At 34.8% G+C, this 24,972-nt stretch overlaps 1 protein-coding gene across 1 annotated transcript; it reads left to right on the top strand.

Moving 5' to 3' along the window:
• Nucleotides 1-17,615: 17,615 nt before the first annotated feature.
• LOC144997694 (uncharacterized) lies at nt 17,616-18,959 on the top strand. Its single transcript, XM_078957566.1, has one exon. It carries the CDS (start codon nt 17,732-17,734, stop codon nt 18,698-18,700), a length of 969 nt encoding a protein of 322 aa, XP_078813692.1. The 5' UTR covers nt 17,616-17,731; the 3' UTR covers nt 18,701-18,959.
• The last annotated feature ends 6,013 nt before the right edge of the window (nt 18,960-24,972 follow it).

Below are 24,972 nucleotides of genomic sequence, written 5' to 3'. Positions count from 1 at the left end.
TTGATCGCATTGATTCTATGTTTCCTACATTGATAAGGTACTTGTTCCGTATGTTATACCTATTGTAGCTTATTTGTTCGTTAATGTATTCAATTCCAATTTTACACTTAAAACTCTATAAATATGTTGAAATCTTCCCTTATGCTCAACATAATACAAAAGGGATAAAAATATAAATATTTTATAAAATGTGGAAATCATTTGAGTGTATCCATTGCATCAGTTTTAACATGTTGAAATTCTTTTCGATAAGTTCACAAAATTGGTTTTGTTTGTCTTGTATTTCCCCTGAAAACGTTATAACTAATAAAAGAATAGGGGTATGAACTCACAGTTAGCTGTGTGAAAAGTCGGATAATGAAGTGGGGAGTAAAGACCCTTGGGTTGATGTACGCGACACTTATCGGGATCTAAGACTTGATCGAAGTGGAAAGGTGGGTTTGCAATCAAGATTCATGGTGCAGGGTGGTTACGGTCGTAAAGGGATTATGGCCGTGAACTGTTCACGGTTGAACTGATCTCGGCCGTGAACAGTTCACTGCTCTTGAAGGGTTCAAGGTCCTTGAAGGTTTGAAAGGTTCACGGCCTAAAATATGAAGATTCGAAGGGTCATTTCCATGAACTCAAGAACAACAATGCTTGATTCAACGAAAAATGGATGTTTTGATGCTCCAAAACGTGTTCCAAGGCAGATAGAGTGATAAATGAAGAGAAATCTTGAGTTTTCTTGGGTTTTCGAGTGAGGGTTTTTAGAGAGAGAAAGAGTGTTTTTGGCTAGAAAAGTGTGAATGAGAGTAGGAACCACATATTTATAGGGGGTTTCATGGTCGGTGGTGGGGTCCAGTGGTGAATGGTTCACGACCGTGATTAGGTTTACGGCCGTGATCGGGTTCCCAGCCATGAACGCTAGTCAGACCGGATTCACTGATTTTCTAAGTAATTCAGTTTTTGTGCGATTTTGGTTCTGACTCATATATAAAATTCAATTATACAACTTAAATGATTTTCCAAACCACATAATTATGACGAAACTAAATAAATTCCAACTTTATTTGACGGAACTCGGCTAACGTTAACGGAAAAGATTCGGGTTGTCACATGCTAGGGGTTTCAACGAGTTTTTGGTCAAGATAAAGGGGGGATAAGAAAGTTAACTTTAATATGTGATATCTCACCCCTTTTCTCACGCAAAGTCACAGTATTCCATGCAATGACCCAACATATATCCATGTAATAACCAACAGTTATCAAAGCAAATATCACATCAATTTTCCGACTCTTTATATTTGGACGAGATTATCTCCACAACCCCACCATTTCTTCATTTTTCTTCCTGTGAACCTCTCTTTTCTCTCAAGAATTCCTCTCCATGTTTTAAAGGGTTTTAAGCTCCAAGTTCATCCTTCGATTTTTGCTAAGTATTTTCGTGATACCCTAGTGTTCTCTTACCTTTTGTGTTAGTATCATCATTTTTACACACATTAATATGTGTTAAACACTTAGGATAATAACATTTCCAAGATGTTCATCCACACCATCCAAGAGTTTAGGCTTTGGAAATCTTCTCGTCATCACTTCAAGCAACCCACAAAACCACTTAAGGTGAGTTCATATCCTTATATTTTCAAGCTTTTTCATGTTTCTAGGGGGGATACAAGTCGGAATGGAGTTGCTACATAAATACTAGTTGTTACTTCTTGACGTTGAAGTATAAATCATTATTTTCTTAGGTTAGGTTTATCACTACTTTTATACAATATTTGTGATAAATTAGTTTTGATATGCAAAGTTAACCAAAAACATAACCCATTATATGTTACAAATATTATCAGGAAAATATGATTTGTAAAACTACAAGGTTTGGAAACATTTACTAAAAGATAGCTTTATTGTAAAAATGGTTACAATATAGTTATTTACTATTTCGATGGATTACAACCCAAAAATATCATGTTTTGATTTCATATTTTGCCACTAGACAAGAAAACAACTTATAGTTATATAAAAGGTTATATAGATAGTCTCAACAAATATACAAGATAAACTTTAATTGGTATAGTTTGAGAGTCACAAAACCACACTTTCATTTCAGAAGAACCATACAATTTTTCAAATGCATAATTATTTCATTTTACAAGAAAAAGGAGTCAGAGTTCATGTACATCTGTTGATGCTCCTGTGAGACGTTTCTTCACTGTACCTACCTAGTGTACACCTTAAGCCATGCATTATAATAAGAGTCTCCTTGAGGGAGAGCGAGATAATTGTGTATAGATCTATACGGGATTGACAACTCCACACCTTTGTTGTTAACTACAGTTAGACCAACAACTCTAGGGTGATAAAAGTCTACTAGCCCCGACGCCTGAAGAACGTGGTTCAGGCATATCAATTATATTAGCATCGTTATAATAACCCACATAGGGATTAACAAAACGACTTGGTTTATGGAGTAACTTACACTTCATTAGTTTTATAAAAAGATGAAACTACATACTATTTTCAATACAACATTACCTATATTTTGGTCATAGGGTTTAAGATTGCAATCATATTTAAGAAAATATTGGATTTTCTAGAAATATACGTTATCATTTTACAAGGAAAGGATATAAAGGAAATACATACATTTATAGTTCATATTTAAAAACATATTGGATTTTCTAGGAATATACATTATCATTTTACAAGGAAAAGATACAAAGGAAATACATACATTTACAGTTCATATTTAAGAAAATATTGGATTTTCTAGAAACATACATTATCATTTTACAAGGAAAATATACAAAGGAAATACATACATTTACAGTTCATATTAAAGAAAATATCGGATTTTCTAGAAGTATACAAAATCATTTTACACGAAAACGTTACAAATCATTCTCATACAAAATGCTTATGAACTCACCAACTTAACTGTTGATACCTTTCAAAATCACTTGTATTCTCAGGAAATCGGTAAAACAAGTATTCAAACCATTTTGAGGGTCGGCGTCGCTGTTGCATGTTTTCTATTTCTCAGTTATTTGTATTTAAATTTTGAGCACACACAGTTTGTAAACAATGTAAACTTAAACTTTCACTGTATGAATGCTTGTGTTGCTATGTTTCATTTATATCTAATTGTTAGGATACTACACATTAAGTCACTCCATCCGCCCCCAGATGTTTCCGCCGTTCTGGTTTGGGGGTGTGACATAGTGTATAACTAGACAAAATTATAATACCCATAATCAACTTCCAACAGAATTTCATGCGCATGTAATATCTTTACAGTATATGGTTTAACCTTAATGTGAACTAAGCATCATTTATAAGTCTTGTTCCATCATTAGGCAAGAGTATAATGTTTGTGTTGAAAAATGTTCTTATGTAACCTTATATGTGACCATAACTGAAATAAGATGAACTGTTTTTATACAATCTAACAAATATTATCAGTTATTTCAGGTTGCATGAATGCGTGATAAAACGGAAAATACGAAAACACGCGAATGACGAAAACACATATGTGTGACTAAACAATTTCAACAATATATATATATATATATATATATATATATATATATATATATATATATATGTACTATATACGTATGTATGTATTATATATGTATATATGTATTATATATATGTTGTATATATGTTGAATAGTCAAACAAAGAAGAAGTCAACAAATGTCAAAGATGAAGAAGCCAAACCTTTCCCACGTTTTTTGCTCCTACTACTACATCAACTTGCAGCCTCTACATCATCTTTCAACTTACACTCAAGTGCACTACTACAAGATATTTGTTTCTCATATATATACATGTGTATGTAGTGTGTGTTTAGTGTTGGAGATAATAGAAGAGAGTAAGAGAGATAGATACGATATAGTGAGTTTTCCTTTGTAAAACTAAACCCTCTCAATCTTCATCCCTGGAGCTAAATGAAGAACACCAAGATCAAACAAGAAGCTAAATGAAGAACACCAAGATCATCAACAATGAAATGAAGAACACCATCAACCATCTTCATCTTCTTCATTGAAACTAAAGGTTTTTCATCTTCACCACCTTTGATCATCACATCATACACCACCAAACACTTTCCTTACATCAAAACACCAAAACACAACCATGAAACAACCCAAAACCTTCTGCATCAAGATCAACCACAAAACCCATCACTATTCATCATCATCTTCATAAGAAATTTCACCACCTTTACCACCTTATATCAACCTCCTTCCAACCTCTAAACAACCTTGAAAACATCCTCAAAACACCATAACACCATTACCCTAGCCAAAACAATACAATCAAAACTTACCTTCAAATCACAAAAATCCCGAAATTGACGCTGACACGAACACGCCCCGTGTTAAAAACCAAGGCAAAATCAACACGCCCCGTGTTGCCCTCTGATTGCCTTCTTCATACTTCTGAACCTCAACACGCCCTGTGTTCAGTAAGGCTAAATCAACACGCCCCGTGTCAGCATCAGCATCATGAACACGCCCCGTGTTCAGCAAGGCTAAATCAACACGCCCCGTGTCAGCATCATTCATCAAGAAAACCCTCCAAAACCCTCCTACACGACCAGTGTCACTTGTGCCTTATCTTACACGACTCGTGTGCATGTTTTTACCCAAAAATACCTCAAATACAAATACATAAACCCATGTATTTTGTACCCTTTTGTAAACACTTGTTTTACATAAAATCGAGCTTTAAATGAACTTTTTGTTACTTATCCAATGCCGGATTGATCTTTGAACAAATATCGACCAGTCGCTCCAAGAGTCCCAATATCGACCAGTCCATTCAAAGAACAAATATCGACCAGTCGCTCCATGAGTCCAGTTCAGTCAATTTATTGACGAACCTACTTGATATATATTTATATATTTATATACTTTATTATAGCTTTATGTCATTTAAATATAGTCATTTATATTATTTATAGCTTTATGTCATTTAAATACAGTCATTTATATTATTTATAGCTTTACGTCATTTAAATACAGTCATTTATATTATTATAGCTTTCAGTCATTTACAGCTTTCATATTTATACTTATTCCGCAATTATTATTCTTTATATATATATATATATATATATATATATATATATATATATATATATATATATATATTATATCTTAAACTGATATATCTGTCACACAGTAACTGATAACCGAGCCTGTTGTTGTGGTGATCAGATTGTTATATTTCCAACAAATCGGTATCTGAGCTGATATATAAAAGGAATAATATCCAACAATTGGTATCAGAGCTTGTGTGATTTACCTTGAAATTTTTGTCGAAAAACTTTTGGTTATAGCGTTTATAAAACTTCCATAAGCTTTTCTTTAAAAACTTCATTTTAATATCACTTGTTCAAAATCCTTTCAAAAAAATATCTTTGGCAAATTACTCCAACATGAACTCTGTCTCCATTGCAAATAGCTTAGGATCTGGTTCACGGGCACCCATACTTATTCCTGAAGAGTATAATTCGTGGTTGGCCGTATGAATCTTCATCTTAATGCTATAAATGAAGATGTCTGGAAGTGTGTAGAAGGAACATTTGTTACTCCAGAAAATATGGCTACTCTTGCTACAAATCAAGCCACTCAAGCTGAAATTACAAAAAAGTTGGAACTCCAAGCCAAAAAGGAACTTGTTTCTGGAATACCTCACAGTATTCTAAGTCAAATGGATGACATTATACTGTTAACCGCAAATCAAATTTGGGAGAATTTGAAAACTCGTTTTTGTGGAAATAAAAGAATTATCGGAAACAAAAGAACATTTGTTTTGAATGAATTCGATAATTTCAAAATGCTTTCATCAGAAACCATCCATGATGCTCATGGTAGGTTCAATTTGATTATGGTTAAAATGAACAATTTGGGTATCAAAAAGACACAACACGAGATAATCTCAAGTTTTTAAACAATCTTTTCTAAAGTTGGAAAATGGTTAAACTCATTATTCAGGGAAATCCAGCTATTCATACTGAAACTTTGTACAACTTGTATGGAGAACTTCAATCGTATGAATCCTCGATTGACCCACCAACCACTGCAACTTTTGGAGGACCACTTGCACTTGTGTCCACAACTTCTCAAAACCAAACACCTTTCAATGATCAAAAATTTAATCATTTTAATCAGACTACATCTTTTCAAAACCAAGCCTTCCAGTCTGATTCAAATGATGAAGCAGATTATCAACAACTGTGTGCGTTGGTTGCAAACACAAATCTCCAGAGATTTATCCCAAATCATGGTCAATCAAATTTTAGACCAAATTTTCAACCAAGACCATCTTTTGGACAAAATAACTCAAGTTTTCAACCAAGACCATCTTTTGGTCAAAATAACTCAGGTTTTCAACCTAGACCTTACTTTGGATAAAATTCTCAAAGACCTTCTTTCCAAAATAACTCAAACCAAGGTTTTCAAAACCAGGGATTTCAAAACGATCCCAACTCAGGTCATAATCACAATCCAAACAACAGTTTTCAAAATCAAAACAGAGGTTTCCAAAATCAAGGTTACAACAATCAAAACAATGGTTTTCAAAAAAACCAAAATTTTGGATTCCAACAAAACCATTCTCAACCTTCCCACCAAACCCAAAGTCAAACACCTGAAAGACTTCCGATTAAAAGTCAAAAGGATGATAGTGATGAAGAAGTGATCATTTGTCACAACTGCAAAGGAACGAATCACTATGCCAGAGAATGTCGAGCCAAAAACAAAACCAAAATCAAAGACTCAGCATACTATGCTCAAAGAGCCGACGAATTGAAGAAACTGGAAAACCAAGAAAAGCAAAGAGCATTGATGGCAATCCATGAACCAAGTGTGGAATACTGGCCAACTTCTGATGACGAAGCTGAACATGAACCAACACAATCAAACTTCTGCTTCGTAGCTGGTGTTGAAATACCTTCAAGAGCTCCAAACGTCATAGAACAGGTATGGTCTATGATCTCTGAACTTGGTTTTTCCAAAACAATTTTTGAGTCCCACATAACCAAAATTGAGACTAGTCTGGAAGTTGATCTCAAAACATATCATGACACAATGGTCAATTATGATATTTGCAAATCTGAGTTACAAACCTTGCAACTCAAATTTGGAGAATCAACAAGAATGAAAAGCAAATTGGAAAGAGACGTTGAAAGAAAATCAGAAGATTATAATCATGTCTTGGAACAATTAAATCAGACCCTAATTCAGAAAAGGGATTTGGAACTGAAAAATCAGTCAGTCATTTCTTCTGAAATAAAAGATGTTTTAGAAATGGAAATCCTTCAGTTGAAACAAGACTTTCAAGAATCAACTGACAAATACAATGTTTTAAATGAAAAGTTGACTGATTCTTTAAAACAAATCAATTCTCTTGAAACCGAGAATAAAAGACTGATATGGAATATGGATTCTATCAAAGTTGCTAGAAAGCTAAGTGATGATATTTTCACCAAGGCAAACACCTTGGGAACTGGCAAAATTGATACGAATTATAGACCAGGAATTGGAAGAGAATCCTTTGAAATTGAACAAGAAAAACAGAAAAACATGACGAATTGTGAAAACTCTGAATCTACTCTACCTAATCTTTTCGCATCTATTAATGAGGAAGATTCAGATGACGAAACAGTTATCAACTGTAATCCAGATGATACTGCTTTCAGCGTTTCCAAAAAGTCTTTCAAAAGAGTTGTAAATTCTGAAACAGACTCTGCAAGTTCTTTAACTCACCAAATCAAACATACCGATGGAACCACTAAACTCAAAAACTTTTTGAATGGAGAAAATTCCTCTTATGAGGATGGTAGTACTTCTATACCAACTGCTTTTCCTACAATGACTTCATCAATTGTTGGAAAAACTAGTCTGGGACAAAAATACTCCAAGAAACAACAAAAAAGAAAAAAATCCATTCAAGTCACCAAAACCCCACTAATCAAGCCAAACATTTTTGAAAAACAACCAAAGAAACCAGTTAAACCCTACGTCATACCTCATAAACAGGTTTCCAAACAAAAACCAAAATCTTTTCAAAAACCTTTTGAAAACCGCTTTCAAGATATTACTTTTAATCATTCAAGGAACTTTCAAAAACCATCATCATCAAAAAGCTTTTCAAAATCGCCCATCACATCCCAGATATGAAGAAAACTTTTCTAACAAACCTTCACATCTAGGATATCTTTCACCAAATCACAGATTTTATCAACCCACAGGTTTTAAAAACAAATCACATTTTGGGTAAAATTGATAGCTCAAATCAAACCTCAACCATTTCATCATCATAAACCAAACCATTACAATAATGTGAAGTCAAATGATAAAAGAAATTCATTAAGAAAAGCACCCAAAATAACAACTGACAAACCAGGACCCATTCAGATTTGGGTACCTAAACTTCTTGTCTGATTGCAGGTACTTAATGCTGGAGAACCCAATGATGATACATGGTATATTAATAGTGGTTGCTCCAAGCATATGACAGGAAACCGGAACTACTTACGTGACTTCAAACCTATACAAACCAATCAAGATGTTACCTTTGGCAACAACATGAAAGCAAAAATCAAAGGTTATGGAAACATAACAAATGGTAATTTTACCATAAAGAAAGTTGCCTTCGTCGATGACCTGAAACACAACCTCATCAGTGTTTCTCAACTGTGTGATAACAATCTTGAAGTTCTTTTCACCAAACAACGAAGCTTGATCATGGATGCCAAAACCAAAGATATTATAGTTGATTCTGACCGTGCCGGAAATATGTATCCACTTGACATGGTAAACCCGATATATGTCTGCTATCTAAAGCCCCAGCAGATATTAGTTGGTTATGGCACCGCCGCCTTTCCCATCTAAACTTTGGGTATATCAACAAATTAATCGGCGATGATCTTGTTCGAGGGCTACCACTTCTGAATCTTGATAACGAAACTCTTTGTGCCGCATGTGAAAAAGGAAAACTTTCCAAATCCACTCACAAAAGCATCTCAGAATCTAGCGTATCCGAACCACTAGAGTTGTTGCACATAGACCTTTGTGGCCCTGCCAAAACCCAAACCATACAAGGGAAGAAGTACATTCTTGTTGTCGTTGATGGTTTCTCGCACTTTACTTGGGTCTTTTTCTTAAGACTAAAATCAGAAGCACCTGAAGAGATGATCAACTTCATCAAACAAATCGAGTTGAAGCTGAAATGACCTGTTCGAAGAATCCGAAGTGATAATGGTTTAGAGTTCAAAAACATTACTCTAGATTCATTTCTCAAAGACAAAGGAATTGAACACAACTTCTCAGCCCCATACACTTCACAACAGAACGGTGTTGTCGAAAGAAGGAACCGAACTCTATGTGAAGCTGCAAGATCAATGCTTATCTTCGCTGATCTGCCACAATACTTCTGGGCAGAAGTAATAGCCACAGCTTGCTATACTCAAAATCGTTCCTTAATCCATAAACATCTTCTGAAACACCATATGAAGTCATTAACAACCGAAAACCAAACATCAAATTTTTTCATATTTTCGGTTGTCGATGCTTCGTAAAGAATAATAAAGATCACCTTTCAAAATTTGAATCAAGGTCGTACGAAGGAATTTTCCTTGGTTACTCGTTTTCTTCAGCTGCTTATCGAGTACTGAATAAATGTACTAGAGTAATTGAAGAAAGTACCGATGTTCATTTCGATGAATTTTATGTTAGGAAATTGGATCGTGAACATTTTGGTTCAAAAATGATTGAAAATATTTTTCAAAATCCAATTCAACAAACACCTTCTCCTGACATAGACATTAAAATCGATCTTGATTTGCTTTTTGAACAACCAAAAACCGCTTACAATTCTGAACTTCTAACTACTTTAATTGACCCTACAGGAACACCCAGTGAAGTAATTCCACAAACAAACCAAAATGATGCAAATCAATTCGAGGGGGAACCACCAACACATACTTCCTCTTTGGAACAAACACCAAATCCTCCTTTAAACACCCCATCCCTAAATAGCCAAAACAATCCCGATGCATCATTTATGGGGGAACCTTCAAACCTATTCCAAGATGAAACACCCGAAGAAGAACAATGGGATACTGAAACTCCAATTATTATAGCGGAAGAGAATCGCTTAATAAAGTGGACCAGAAATCATCCAACAGACCAAATCATCGGAGATCCCAACTTAGGCATTCATACTAGAGGCGCATCCACAAATGAATGTTTATTTGGAGCCTTCTTATCAACGATTGAACCCAAAACCATACATTTTGCTATAAAAGATCCAGATTGGGTAAAAGCTATGCAAGAAGAGCTAGCAGAATTTGAAAGAAACGACGTATGGAATCTTGTTCCTACTCCACCCGATGTTACTGTTATAGGTTCAAGATGGGTATACAGAAACAAGATTGACGATCAAGGAATCATTTGTCGAAACAAGGCACGTCTTGTAGTCAAAGGATATTCACAACAAGAAGGAATCGACTACGATGAAACATATGCTCCAGTTGCCCGAATTGAAGCAATTCGCATCTTTCTTGCATATGTTGCACATAAAAATTTCAAAGTATTCCAAATGGATGTTAAATGTGCATTCCTACATGGAGAGATAGATCCCGAACTATACATCCAACAACCACCAGGTTTCGAAGATCCCAAATTTCCAGATCACAGCTTTAAATTGCAGAAAGCTGTCTACGGCTTGAAACAAGCACCTCGAGGTTGGAATGCCACATTGTCAACCTTTCTCTAAGAATCAGGTTTTAAAAGAGGTTCAATTGATCAAACACTCTTTCGTAAAATCTTTAATAAACATCTGTTAATCGTACAAATATATGTTGATGACATTATTTTCGGTTCTACTGATGAATCTTTAAGTGTTAAGTTTGCTGATCTAATGAAGAGCAAATTTGAAATGAGCATGATTGGGGAGATGACTACTTTTCTCGGACTTCAAATTAAACAGTCAACTGATGGCATTTTCATCAACCAAGAGAATTATGTCAAAAACCTACTCACTCATTTTTCAATGGAAAAATCCAATACCGCAAAAACCCTAATGGCTTTTGGACACAAAATTGATGCAGACTTAAATGGCAAACCCGTTGACCAGAAAAGATATCGTGGAATGATCGGATCACTCTTGTACCTCATTGCCAGCAGACCTGACATCATGTTTTCTACATGTGTTTGTGCTAGATACCAAGCAAATCCTATGGAATCCCATGTAGTTGCTGTGAAACGCATCTTCAAATACCTTAAAGGCACTCCCAAACTTGGCCTTTGGTATCCAGCTAAATCCGATTTTCAGCTGAACGCTTTCACCGACTCAGACTACGGAGGATGCAAGCTAGATAGGAAGAGTACATCTGGTAGCTGTCAATTCCTAGGAGGTAGACTAGTGAGTTGGACTTCAAAGAAACAGACTTGTGTATCCACATCAACAGCAGAAGCTGAATACGTCGCAGCCGCCAGTTGTTGGTCACAAGTCATATGGATGCAAACTCAACTGCGTGACTATGGCTTCAAAATCTCACAAATTCCCATATTTTGTGACTCAACCAGTGAAATTGCCATTTCTCACAATCCCGTTCACCATTCCATGACAAAGCACATCGACATTCGATATCACTTTATCAAAGACAACATTCAAAAGGGTCATATCGAACTACACTTCATCAACTCCGAAGATCAAATTGCCTATGTCTTCACTAAGGCTCTCGATGAAACAAAGTTTCAATACTTCCTAGGCCGTCTAGGAATGTTAAATCTAGATAACATCCATCCTTAAACTTTTACTTTTTGTTTGTACAAAAGTGTGTTTACTTTCACTCAAAAAGAAAATTCAAAAACATTTGAAAACTGCTTTCTTTTCAAAAAAAACCAAAAACATTGAAATAACCAATATTTCCAAAAACATTCAGAAAAACAAATCTTCAAAAATATAATAAAAGACTTGCCGTAATAAGCTTTTATAGAACCTTGTGATTAATCGTCTTTTGACTTAATTTTCAGATGCTTATGCTCGATGAAGATTTTAAGTCATATTGATTCTCAATTGGAGTGAAGGTTCAAATCTCCTACTTTTCATAATGTACATAACTTTATTTCCTTCAATTTTATTTCATTATTGATGATTTTAAAAAGGGACATAAGGTTAGGAGGTTCAGATGAAAACAAAAACCCATGTGAGAATTTGTGCCTCATCAATCTAAATCATTGTGGAATTCATTTCTTGTGAGCTTAGGTGTGTCACTATTGCTTATAAGGTATATCCGATTATACCTTGTCACGGTCTCATTTTTACTTAGATATCAAAATGACCAGGGACGATACATTCATTTCTTACATACTAGACAAACTGTCTTTTATGCCACTAATCCCTACCTAGATATAAGCCAACCAAAAATGAAGTCTTGAGATCCCGTGATCCATCAACAAGAAAAGACGAAACAAGATAAAGAAGAATCAACAAGAAAGCCAAATCATTCACCGAAGAAATACCAAACAAAACAAAAAAAACTCTACATTTGGTATTTTCAAACAAAGTTCAACCAAATGGTTATTTCAAAGCAAACATCAAAAGATCTCGTGATCTGTTTTTAACCATTTATCACAAAAAGGGATATCTTAATCCCGCAAGATAGATACTCTCAAAAATCCCAATTTTCTCAAATGTAGCAAATTCTCGATGCTAAAACAAAATATCCTTTTACAACAAATAGATATTGATCAACAAAAAGGATACCATCAAAGAAAAAGCTGCAACAACAATGGATTTCCCGGGATACTGTAGCCTTCATCACTGAAGATTCTTAGTTGCAAACTGCACTATGAAAATTGCTAAACCCCTCTACATGTATTTCCCGACGGAGAGAGAGTGAACTTAAATGGTATGAATGAAGAAACCCGCTGAGTAATGCCGAAACCAGTCTTATGTGATTGATTATCTAATAATGAGACTAAGTGACCTTTCAGGAAAAGCATAGTTGAACACCTCCAATATGAGTGTGAGTCGTCAGAGAGAGATATCACTCATTTTTAGTGATCATTAACTTGTTCTGCTGCCAGAACAACTAAACACCCAAGTGAAGTGTGAGCTATACCTATGAGCGTTCATCTGAATCGACCTGTTAAAACCACTTGTCGTCATTAATAATGCTATAAAATCTTAAGAAATTTCTTTAGATACATATATGGCTACCCTTTGATAACCGAACCCGAGACTTTGATTCGGAAACAAATTTCTGAAAATCTTTTACATAAGATATGTTAAACCAAGTCACAAACTTTCAAATAAATTGCTATGGTTTTATATATATCTTATCTATTGACAAATCTTTTATCTCGAATCTTCAAAAGTTAAACTGTCAATATGATTATATCATACCTGTCCTTATTTCAGCAATGATCACATAGGGGGAAATTGTTGAAAAATGTTCTTATCTAACCTTGTATGTGACCATAACTGAAATAAGATGAACTGTTTTTATACAATCTAACAAATATTATCAGTTATTTCAGGTTGCATGAATGCGTGATAAAACAGAAAATACGAAAACACGCGAATGACGAAAACACATATGTGTGACTAAACAATTTCAACAATATATATATATATATATATATGTACTATATACATATGTATGTATTATATATATATATATGTTGTATATATGTTGAATAGTCAAACAAAGAAGAAGTCAACAAAAGTCAAAGATGAAGAAGCCAAACCCTTCCCACGTTTTTTTGCTCCTACTACTACATCAACTTGCAGCCTCTACATCATCTTTCAACTTACACTCAAGTGCACTACTACAAGATATTTGTTTCTCATATATATACATGTGTATGTAGTGTGTGTTTAGTGTTGGAGATAATAGAAGAGAGTAAGAGAGATAGATATGATATAGTGAGTTTTCCTTTGTAAAACTAAACCCTCTCAATCTTCATCCCTGGAGCTAAATGAAGAACACCAAGATCAAACAAGAAGCTAAATGAAGAACACCAAGATCATCAACAATGAAATGAAGAACACCATCAACCATCTTCATCTTCTTCATTGAAACTAAAGGTTTTTCATCTTCACCACCTTTGATCATCACATCATACACCACCAAACACTTTCCTTACATCAAAACACCAAAACACAACCATGAAACAACCCAAAACCTTCTGCATCAAGATCAACCACAAAACCCATCACTATTCATCATCATCTTCATAAGAAATTTCACCACCTTTACCACCTTATATCAACCTCCTTCCAACCTCTAAACAACCTTGAAAACATCCTCAAAACACCATAACACCATTACCCTAGCCAAAACATCACAAACAAAACTTACCTTCAAATCACAAAAATCCCGAAATTGACTCTGACACGAACACGCCCCGTGTTAAAAACCAAGGCAAAATCAACACGCCCCGTGTTGCCCTCTTATTGCCTTCTTCATACTTCTGAACCTCAACACGCCCCGTGTTCAGTAAGGCTAAATCAACACGCCCCGTGTCAGCATCAGCATCATGAACACGCCCCGTGTCAGCATCATTCATCAAGAAAACCCTCCAAAACCCTCCTACACGACCCGTGTCACTTGTGCCTTATCTTACACGACCCGTGTGCATGTTTTTACCCAAAAATACCTCAAATACAAATACATAAACCCATGTATTTTGTACCCTTTTGTAAACACTTGTTTTACTTAAAATCGAGCTTTAAATGAACTTTTTGTTACTTATCCAATGCCAGATTGATCTTTGAACAAATATCGACCAGTAGCTCCAAGAGTCCCAATATCGACCAGTCCATTCAAAGAACAAATATCGACCAGTCGCTCCATGAGTCCAGTTCAGTCAATTTATTGACGAACCTACTTGATATATATTTATATATTTATATACTTTATTATAGCTTTATGTCATTTAAATATAGTCATTTATATTATTTATAGCTTTATGTCATTTAAATTCAATCATTTATATTATTTATAGCTTTACGTCATTTAAATACAGTCATTTATATTATTATAGCTTTCAGTCATTTACAACTTTCATATTTATACTTATTCCGCAATTATTATTCTTTATATATATATATATATATATATATATATATATATATTATATCTTAAACTGATATATCTGTCATACAGTAACTGGTAACCGAGCCTTTTGTTGTGGTGATCAGATTGTTATATTTCCAACAAATCGGTATCTGAGCTGATATATTAAAGGAATAATATCCAACAGTTTGTAATCAACATTTAATACCATTTTCATGTATATGTCATATTGTAACAATATAGTATACAACCACACTATTATCCAGCTTAATTAGATCTAAGCATCCTTTATACGTCTTAGTTTAGAAAATACACTAAACTATAATCCTTATAATCAACTTCCAATACAAGTTTATTTAGACAACACTATCCTAATTTAGTGTATATTAACACCGAGTATTAGGTATTTAATATACATTAATCTTTTAAGTAATAATACTTCCATTAAGATTATCATATATATGATTAACACATATATAACCACATCTAGTTCTCAAAGTGTTTATATAATATTATCAATTATACAATTAACACATATTCCATATAATAAGAATTTAATTCACATATAAACTTGCAACAAATAATTAATACGTTTAATAACTACTTGTATTAAAATCATCTTCATGGAAGTACTATTCACTCACTTGATTGAGGTGTAAGAACCATTGTAAAGCTAACTCCTCGACTAACACTTTAGCTTATCCTTTTTAAACAACCTAAATACAACTATACCTATGTCTCGATATTCATCCGTATTTGTTCGTCATCCTTTTATACTAAATAAATCTTCAAAGGAGAATCAATTAGAACACAAAAAACCACACAAACAATTTGCTAGAGAGAGACGAGTATATGGAGAAGAGCTCTAAGCTTTTCTACCAAAAGAAAAGAAAGAATTAAACTTGAAAGTGTCTCCTCTCTTCCTTTTATACTTATGCACTTAAATGAGCCTATGCTTTCAGTAATTTAGTTCAAGTCTTGCAAGAAACATCTAAGTGTAAGAAGAAGTCAGATGAAGCAACCAACGATACCCCATATGGGTATGGACGCTTCTTACTTATCTCCCTACCCATATGGAATGATAACAACTATCTTAAAATATTATTAAATTTATCAAAATATGACATTTGTCATCATTTCACATGGTAGTAATATAAATAAAAAGAAAATATACATCCGAATAAATTATAAAAAATAACCACTATTTTGTAAAATTGACATTATGAATATTTTTATTCCAAATGAATATATGGTAAAAGAGCTATTTTTTTTTATAAAAGAACCCAATTTGTAAAATAACTATTGTAAAATCATACTTTTTGTGTGTGTGTGTATATATATATATATATATATATATATATATATATATATATATATATATATATATATATATATATATATATATATATATATATATATATATATATATATATTGTAAAAGATATCACAAGACTTTTTTTTGAATTTTTATTTATAAAAAATCGCAGCTTTTTATAAAAATTCGCTGAAAAAAATATAATTTTTTTTTTGTAAAAAAAAAGTTTTTTTTTTTTTTTTTTCAAGTTTTTTTCAGCGATTTTCTTTAAAAATCTGCGATTTTTTATTAAAAAATGTTAGAAAAGAGTTTTGTGATATCTATAATTTGGTATTTGTATTTTATTTTAGACTGTACAAATATATATTTTGGTTAGATATTCAATCAGATGCATGCTCCAAAAGACGTAATATAATGGTCGTATATTTTCTATTTCAACATTTTTTTTGAATCCGTCCAACTTTTTTAAATGGGCATAAATCATTCATATGAAGTTGATTTTTTTTTTTTCCAATATGTAATTTGGTTTTTGTAACTAATTTTAAATTATGCAAACATATATTTTGGTTAGATATTAAATTAATTATAGACTCTCGAAAAAAGCATATAAAAGCTGTGTATTTCCTATTTCAACATTTTGTTTTTGTTTTTCTTTTGTTTTTCGTATTTTTTTTTTGAAATATGTTCGTTTTTTAAAATGCGCATAACTCATTAATATAAGATCAAAATTACTTGATTGTTTTACAACATGTAAACTAGTATTTGTACTTCATTTTAAAGTCTACAAAGTCATATTTTGGTTAAGCATTAAATCATCTTATAGGTTCCCAAAGACATCATATCATCTACAACATATCAACAAGTTTTAGTTTGAAAAATATCCGAAAAACCAATATTGGAATCGGCACTGGCACTGTCACCGTCACCGACAGTCCAGTTCGCGGTTCATAATATAACAAATTCAGTTTCAGTTCCGAACCGGTCCGGTTCTAAAGCACATCCTGATGCTACAACATTAAAACATTATTTTACATAATCGACGAAAAAAGCAAGCCGTAACTTTAATTTTCATTTGGGTAATTAAAATTTTCTGGACTTATAATTGTTAACCAGATATTTAATTAATTTACACAACAGATCAAATATTTTTCAATCAAAATGAGCCAGTAAAAATAAGTATAGTTGGGATATATGGGTTCATGAGAAGGACAATAACACTAAACTCCTCCAACTACACAACTGGAAAGCCACAAAATATCCCACCCAAACCCAACACCCTCACTCTCTAGTCTCCACCTTTCGCTCTTCACCCCTTTTCTCTCCTAAAACATGGATGACTCTGCAACTCCCCTACCGTCATCAATCTGGGCTTCCCTCAACAGCTGGTTCACTTCCACTGTCTTCTTCGTCCTCCTAAACGTCATGATTGCCACCATTGTCTTCACCTCTAACTTACCCAACAACAATCAACAAAATCGTCATCAACAAGACCCAGAACAAGAACAAAAACACAATTCTCAGAACCACCCAAATGACCGGAATCAACCCCAAATCGTCAGATCTTCCTCCATCCTCTACCGTCTCAAGTCCTTCAACTTCCTACCGCAGAGATCCCAACAAGATTTTTCGCCGGAGGACGACCACCACCAAGAACCTTTACAAGTAGCAGCTACACAGTATGTATTCAATCAACCTATCGACTATCAACATTTCGATTACGATTTGGATTCAACCAGATCCGATCATATTCCGACCGGCAACGCCAACGTCGCCGCTCAGTTTTCTGCTTTCAATCAAACCCATGAAGCATCAATCCCTTATTCGGAGACCCATGTCGTATGGGAACATCAACAAACCGTAGAAACAAGGACGGGTCATTTCGATTTCGACCCGACCCACGATGAGATCCGGAGCGATACGGGCTTTGAAGATGCCCATGAAGATGAACACGCTGATGAGTTACAGAGCTTGGATGAGGTGTACAGTAAACTGAAAGGTGGGCATGACAGAACCAAGTCCGAAAGCGACCTCACATCGAAGCCACCGGCGAAAATGAAGAAATCAGCAAGTCTGAAAGTGGGTTTCGCGCATCTCGAGGAGGAAGAGATCGTGGAGTCTCGCCGGCCGGTAACCGTGAGAGAGAGAAAGTCTGCGGCTAGGGTGATGGAAGAGGATGACGTCGAAGTCGATACAAAGGCCGATAACTTCATCAACAAGTTCAAGAACGATCTGAAGTTGCAGAGGATCGAGTCGATTATCCGGACAAAGGGCGCGACAGGTAGAGGGGCTACCAAGTAAATTACTTAAATTGCTGGGTGTTTTCTGTAACAATATCAGAACCCCAAGTATCATTTTAAAAATTACACGTGGTGATGTTGATTTTATAAAGCTGCACATATGGATGTTATAGCCATTTTATAGGTCAAAAGGGCATTTTGGTTATTCTCGTGAATGTGGAGATGGTTTATTGGGTTTTGGGTAATCGAAAACTATTTACTAGAAAGCCCTTGGTTGGTGTAACTTGCATTTATACATAAAGGGTTGGAAACTTGGAATAGGTGTTGGTTGGGTTCATATGAGTGTCTGGCACTACACGTGGTGATGCCGATTCTAATCCTCAATACTCGCCACTAGTACACTTTTTGTACTTTAAAGGGTAAAATAGTAAAATTTCACCGACATTTCGTAGGGAATACTGGAAAAACGGGTTAAAAAATGATCAAGTGAATTACACCTTGTTTAAGCAAACATTATTTTGATACAACTTGAATCAAACTAAAAGGGTTACAAATGATCATGTGCATTTATATATTTTGAAAACTCCCTGTTTAAGCTAACATTATTTCGATATAACTTGATTCAAATTAATGGTTAATGTTATAAAATAACAATCGATATTATTTAATTTGTGTTTAGATCACTTATATTTTAATGAAAAAGTTACAAATTTAATTATTTACATAATGGCCTCTCATGTCTTAGCCAATAATTAACTTCAGGGGTGGTTCAACCAATTTAGGAGCTTTAATTGAACAAAAAAATAAGATCCTTCAGTTTTATAACTTAAACCAAATCCCAAACTATTTTTTAATGCATCTAAGCTAATCACTTATATAAACATAAAGGTTGCTGAAGTTTTGAACTCCAAACCGATGTACGACTCAAAGGCAGAGTTAATGTTAATATGAAGCAAAAGGATGGTCGAGCTTACATAAGAGATGAGAGTTTGCTGAGTTTCATCCAGTGATGTGGGATATGTTTAAGTATCTTCAAAAATAAAATGAATGATATGTAAGCAAATAAATTCAAACCTAAGACCCTAAATTTGATAAACCAATGCCTTTACCATCATGACAAGCTCCAACTTGTCTTTGTAACCCAAGAAATATGTATATATACAGATATAATTAATAGAATAAGTTTTAAAATTTGGGATCCTTTAGAATTAGGGGATCTAAGCCCTTGCTTAGTTTTGCAAAAGATAGAACCGATCTTGATTAACCTAATATAAAAAATAGCCATCATCAAAATCACATATGATTAATTAAAACCATTTGCCATTTTATCCTTTCCACCTAAGGATGAACAAAAAGACTCCTCACACCGGTCTTGGAAAAAGACCGATGCCGAACCATACCTAAAAAAAACTTGTCCTGTCTCATATAGGTTTGTAAAAGGAAAGGTCGGTTTGAGACTGGAAAATATAGGTTCGTAAAAAGAAAAAAGATAAGATTGTTTGGGACTGTTCGAAAAAAGAAAGGACTGTTTGAGGCGGTTCGAAAAAATATTGGACTGTTTCAAGATGGATTTGACCGGTCTAAAAAAAAGAACGGAACCCAAGTTTATGTATATATTATTTTTGTGTTACTTCAATATTTTTTTAATCAGAGATGAGTTAGGGCCTTCCGTTTTTTTATTTTGTTGAATTATAGTATCATTTTAAGTAAACCTTATTGTATTATTTTGATGTTAGCCGCACATTTGTTAACGGAAAAACTCGAAATAGAAACCAAAAAACAAACAAACCACGAAACTGAATCGGAAAAATATGCACAAAGACCACAATATTGAAAAAGACAAAGATCAGTCCCAAAAGGACCGGACCAATAAAAAAGACCGGTTCCAGACCGGGTCGAAAAAAAGATCGGATCCTTTCTAGACCAATCCCAAAAAGAATGCACAATTTTGAGATCGATAGGAGACCAATTTGGGACCGCTAATGTGCATATCTATAGTCTCTTCTACGATTTCAGTTGGTGGGTTGTGATTTCAACTTATTTTTTGCCCAATGTTCTATAGATATAGAAAGCCTTGAAATACCGAAATCGTAGATGGCATAGAGCCACCTACGATTTCCTCATACTTAACTTGTGATTTCACATTTGTTTTTTCTGCAATATAATTTGACCACAATTTCGTATAATTTGATAATTATTTCGTACATGTTAGCTACAATTTATATAAAATGTAGAGCATGTGTTCTATGGTCCATAATTTAGTGTTTTTCAATTAAATTTGAATTAAAAATAGGAGTTTTGGTAGATATTTTGTTTGTGATTGTATGCAAGGTTTCGATTTTTAGAATAAATTTTCATTTTTAATTTAGAATAAACATCATCTTTCGTAAAGCTATAATCAAGTCAAAACCATTTGTTTATCCAATCGAATATCAGAGTTATAAAGGAAAACATTGTGAAATCTCAAATCATAAAGCTGCTGGTGTGTGTATGTACATTCACGCATTCACCTTCCTACGATCTAACGAAGTACCTGAAAAAAAAATTACACTTATGGTGTTTTCCCACATATTTTCCCTACGATGTAGTGGCTGCAGTCGGTGTCATGGTCGGACTGATGGTATATGGACTCACAGTTTCTTGTCTCTTGATGGGAGCTTGCTTGGAAGTACCCTTGAATATGCTTCCAGGTTTGTACTTGTTTTCCCTTGACGTTGGGATGTCGGTCTTTTGGACCGAAGTGCCTCATCATATTTCTTGTTTTTTTAAGTTGTAAGCTAAACTTTTGGCATTATCATATGTCGATGGTCTAGAGATCGTGGCCAACCCTTGAATGGGTTGAACCAATCCCTATATGTACTTTTCAACTTTCTTGTACTCAGGTTTCACAAGGTTTGGGCAAAGGGTAGTGAGGTCGTTGAATATGTTGCTATAGGTCAAGATGTTAGTGTCGCTCAGAGTCAAGTTCCATAATTATTGATCTAATTGTTTCATTTCTTCCTAAGGGCAATAATCCATATTGAACATTTGCTTCAGTTCTTTGCAAGTTAGCGTGTAATCACTTGCGAGAACCATGGTGTTCACGTAGCATTCCACCAAGATATAGTCGCGTCTACAAAAGTGCAAGCTGCGAACTTAACCTTGCTTCTCTCGATACAAGAGTTTATCTCGAAGACAGACTTAGCCTTCTCGATCCATCTAGTGAGGCCTACAACTCCCTTATTCTCATAGAACATCCTAGGCTTACAGTTCATAAAGTCCTTATAGATGCATGCTCTTTGTGCAACTTTCTTATTTCCTTTGGAGCCTTCACCTCCCGTTCCAGAGTTTGTGTGATGATCATTCTCATGTGCAGCTAGTGCCTCGGTTATTCTTTGCTCGACCATGGCCTCAATAGTTGTATATTCTCGAGGTAAGTTACCTTGTGCGGACTGAGCATACTGCTCATCGTGAAGACCTTGGCTAGATCTGGTAATTCTTAGGGGGTTCAATTTCTAGATTCCTAAAGTTAGTGTAGAGATGTGAGTTAATTTGTCAGAATTTGTAAGTTTGTGTCATCATGGTTAGTTCTTGGTGTGTTAGTGTTAATGTTAATGGAAACAATAATACCACAACACATATTTCATGTAATTAGGTAAGTATAATATGCATCATATAACATACCGAAGTTATCAAAACACGGGACGGTTAGAATATGAAAAGCTCTAAGGTTACAAAAAACGTGTGTATGAGCTTTTCCCCATACTCTAACCCTAAGAAAAAGTATCAGTATCCCTCCTATCCATCATGCTATGGAAAAACAAAAGAAAACTAGAATCGACAGTTCACTACCAAGAGTGCCATCAATTGAACCAACTGTCTATACACAAGCTCTAACCAAACATCAAAAAGAGAAACTCGTGACTCCATCATCTCCACCTAGAGCTCCAGTCGTTCTGTGTGGATGATCATATCCTCTAACACCTGATGATGGAACTGGGCCCCATCCCTAACCTCTTACAGTTGGTCTTGTATGAGTAAGGTCCTTTTTTCAATCACATCCCTCTCCTCCTCCAAGTACTGCACCCGCTCCATGAGCTGTATAAGGGTCATCCTCAATAAGAAGAGCTCAGAGTCCATCAATCGAATATGATTTGAGTGATGGGTAGTACGTTGTACCAAAAGAGTTATAACCTACTCGACATGAGTATCCACGTGTATTAGAAGACTCCCTCACCTCAAACCGTAAGTTGATATCATCTTCTTAGATCCAGGCTCATACCTGAGGTATCCAAGTGGTATTTCCATAGGGTTTGTTTGTTGGTTGTGGTGATATTGGTGGGGATGCCTCTCTCTTCCGAGAGGGAGTGACTTTACTCTTCCTTGGGGTCTGCTTCCCCTGAGTACCTATTTATGTCCTATAAGATCGATGCGAAGGAGTGAGTTAGGTTGGTGAGGCCTCCGGTGAGGTAGCAATGTCCTCCCTATCCTCGTTAGGCTCGTACTCGGAACTGATAAGCTCTAACCCAGCTGATGTGTAGTCTGGTGATAGGGATGTCTCTAATGGGTGCTTAGCCAGAGTATAATTGGGCTCTTCATCAGTATCCTCAATCTCTGGGGTATTGATAGGGTCCGAGTCATCAAGTATGACACGCTCTTCCTTCGATGAGGAAGCTACGCTCCACGATCCATCACCTTCCAAGCTCTCGACAAACCTGTATAAGTCGTCATAGAGGAAAGATGTTTATTAGAGGTGTGAAGACTAACTAGCTACTATATAGTATCCACTTATAAGTATCTAATAGATAGTATCGGTAACCCCTGAGTCCCCTATTATTTCGTAATTCAGTGGTTCCCAAGGTAGAAAATCCCCAAGTATAGATGTCGCTAAGTTGGAAATCTCCAGACATAGAAGTCTCTAAAAGAAGCCTCTAAGTATAGACTCCTTGTCTATGATCCAGTCTAGAATTCCTCAAGCATTTAGATTTCCAAACACCACATCCAAGTTTGGTCGTTCTTCGATCGATCCATAATAAAACGTAGTTGCACATTCTAGGTATGGTTGTGGTACAACCGTTGTACTATATTAACTCTAAATATGGTTTTTTACCTAAAATCCTAAGTTGCGACTTAATGGATTCGTGATGGTGGATATCAGGTATAGTGGTTATGAAATCCAGCAAACCAAGTGATAATTCAAACTAGTCTCATATCCCATAAGTAGACAAGAAGTAGTGTAATTAATTTTAATGCTTTTATTTGGCTTAAAGGTTAAACCTAATCAGAGTGTAGCCCTAGATTATAGTTGTATTTTAAGGATTCACTAGTTAATTATAATCTGAAGCTCTGATACCAATCTGTCACACCCTCGGATGGTGGCTGAAGCACCACGATGTGCGATGTTAGGATGTTTGGATTTAGGCCAAAGATATACATTGAGTAATACATTAGATATATTAAATAATATTTTTATTTATTCACTGATTAATACAAAATTGTTCGAGGTACATGTAGGTCACGGAAGCAAAGTAAAAAAGTAAAGCACATAGACTCCAGGCTGCATCACTGGGGTTATCTCCTCCTTCAAATGGGTTCATTCTCCCGAGAATACATGTGATTTAAGAGATCAATGTAATGTCAGTGAGTCCATAGGTTTATGATTTTAAAGTGTTGTGTGGGTATTTTCGTTTATATTCTTTATCCTAAACTTGCATCCTCAAGCTTGTGTGTACTATCACTACTTTCTTAGGTTGGATCCTAGTAGTAGTCTAAGATAGTCAGTTTTAGTTCAACAAAGTTACCTTGAGTTCCTATAATCGAGTTATGACCGTTGATCCCAAAAACCACGAAGCTTCATCGGATGTTGCAAAGTTGTTTAGAAAGTAATGCCTGCTTCGACTTGCTGTCAGGTTATAGTTAGCAACCACAAGTGGGAGTGTCAGTGTCATATAGATCTATACATATCTCTCCCGATCACTTAAGATCTAACGATTTTAGGCTGGGACCTAGCTAGAAATCTATCAAAGTGTTGATGACTCGTGTCTCATCTAACTCTTGTTGTGGGGGCCTCCCCTGGTTGGTCATGTTGTTATTCACATTGTACTTATACAGGTATACTTATTATATATATATATATATATATATATATATATATATATATATATATATATATATATATATATATATATATATTGTAGGGGTTAATAGATTACGTCATGGGCTCGGTCCTTAGCCCAATTTTGATTGCCGGTATTGGGCCTGTCCAACCGTGCATGTTTTGTACTAGGGTTTGGTATATAAGCTACATGCATGCAGTCTTAGCAACAATCGATTTCATTATTTTATTTACTCTAA

This window comes from Lactuca saligna, chromosome 5 (genome assembly GCF_052625555.1).
Source record: "Lactuca saligna cultivar CGN05327 chromosome 5, ASM5262555v1, whole genome shotgun sequence".
In the NCBI taxonomy this organism is placed as follows: domain Eukaryota; kingdom Viridiplantae; phylum Streptophyta; class Magnoliopsida; order Asterales; family Asteraceae; genus Lactuca; species Lactuca saligna.
The sequence above is the reverse complement of the archived record's forward strand: the minus strand, read 5'-3'. Positions and strand labels throughout refer to the sequence as shown.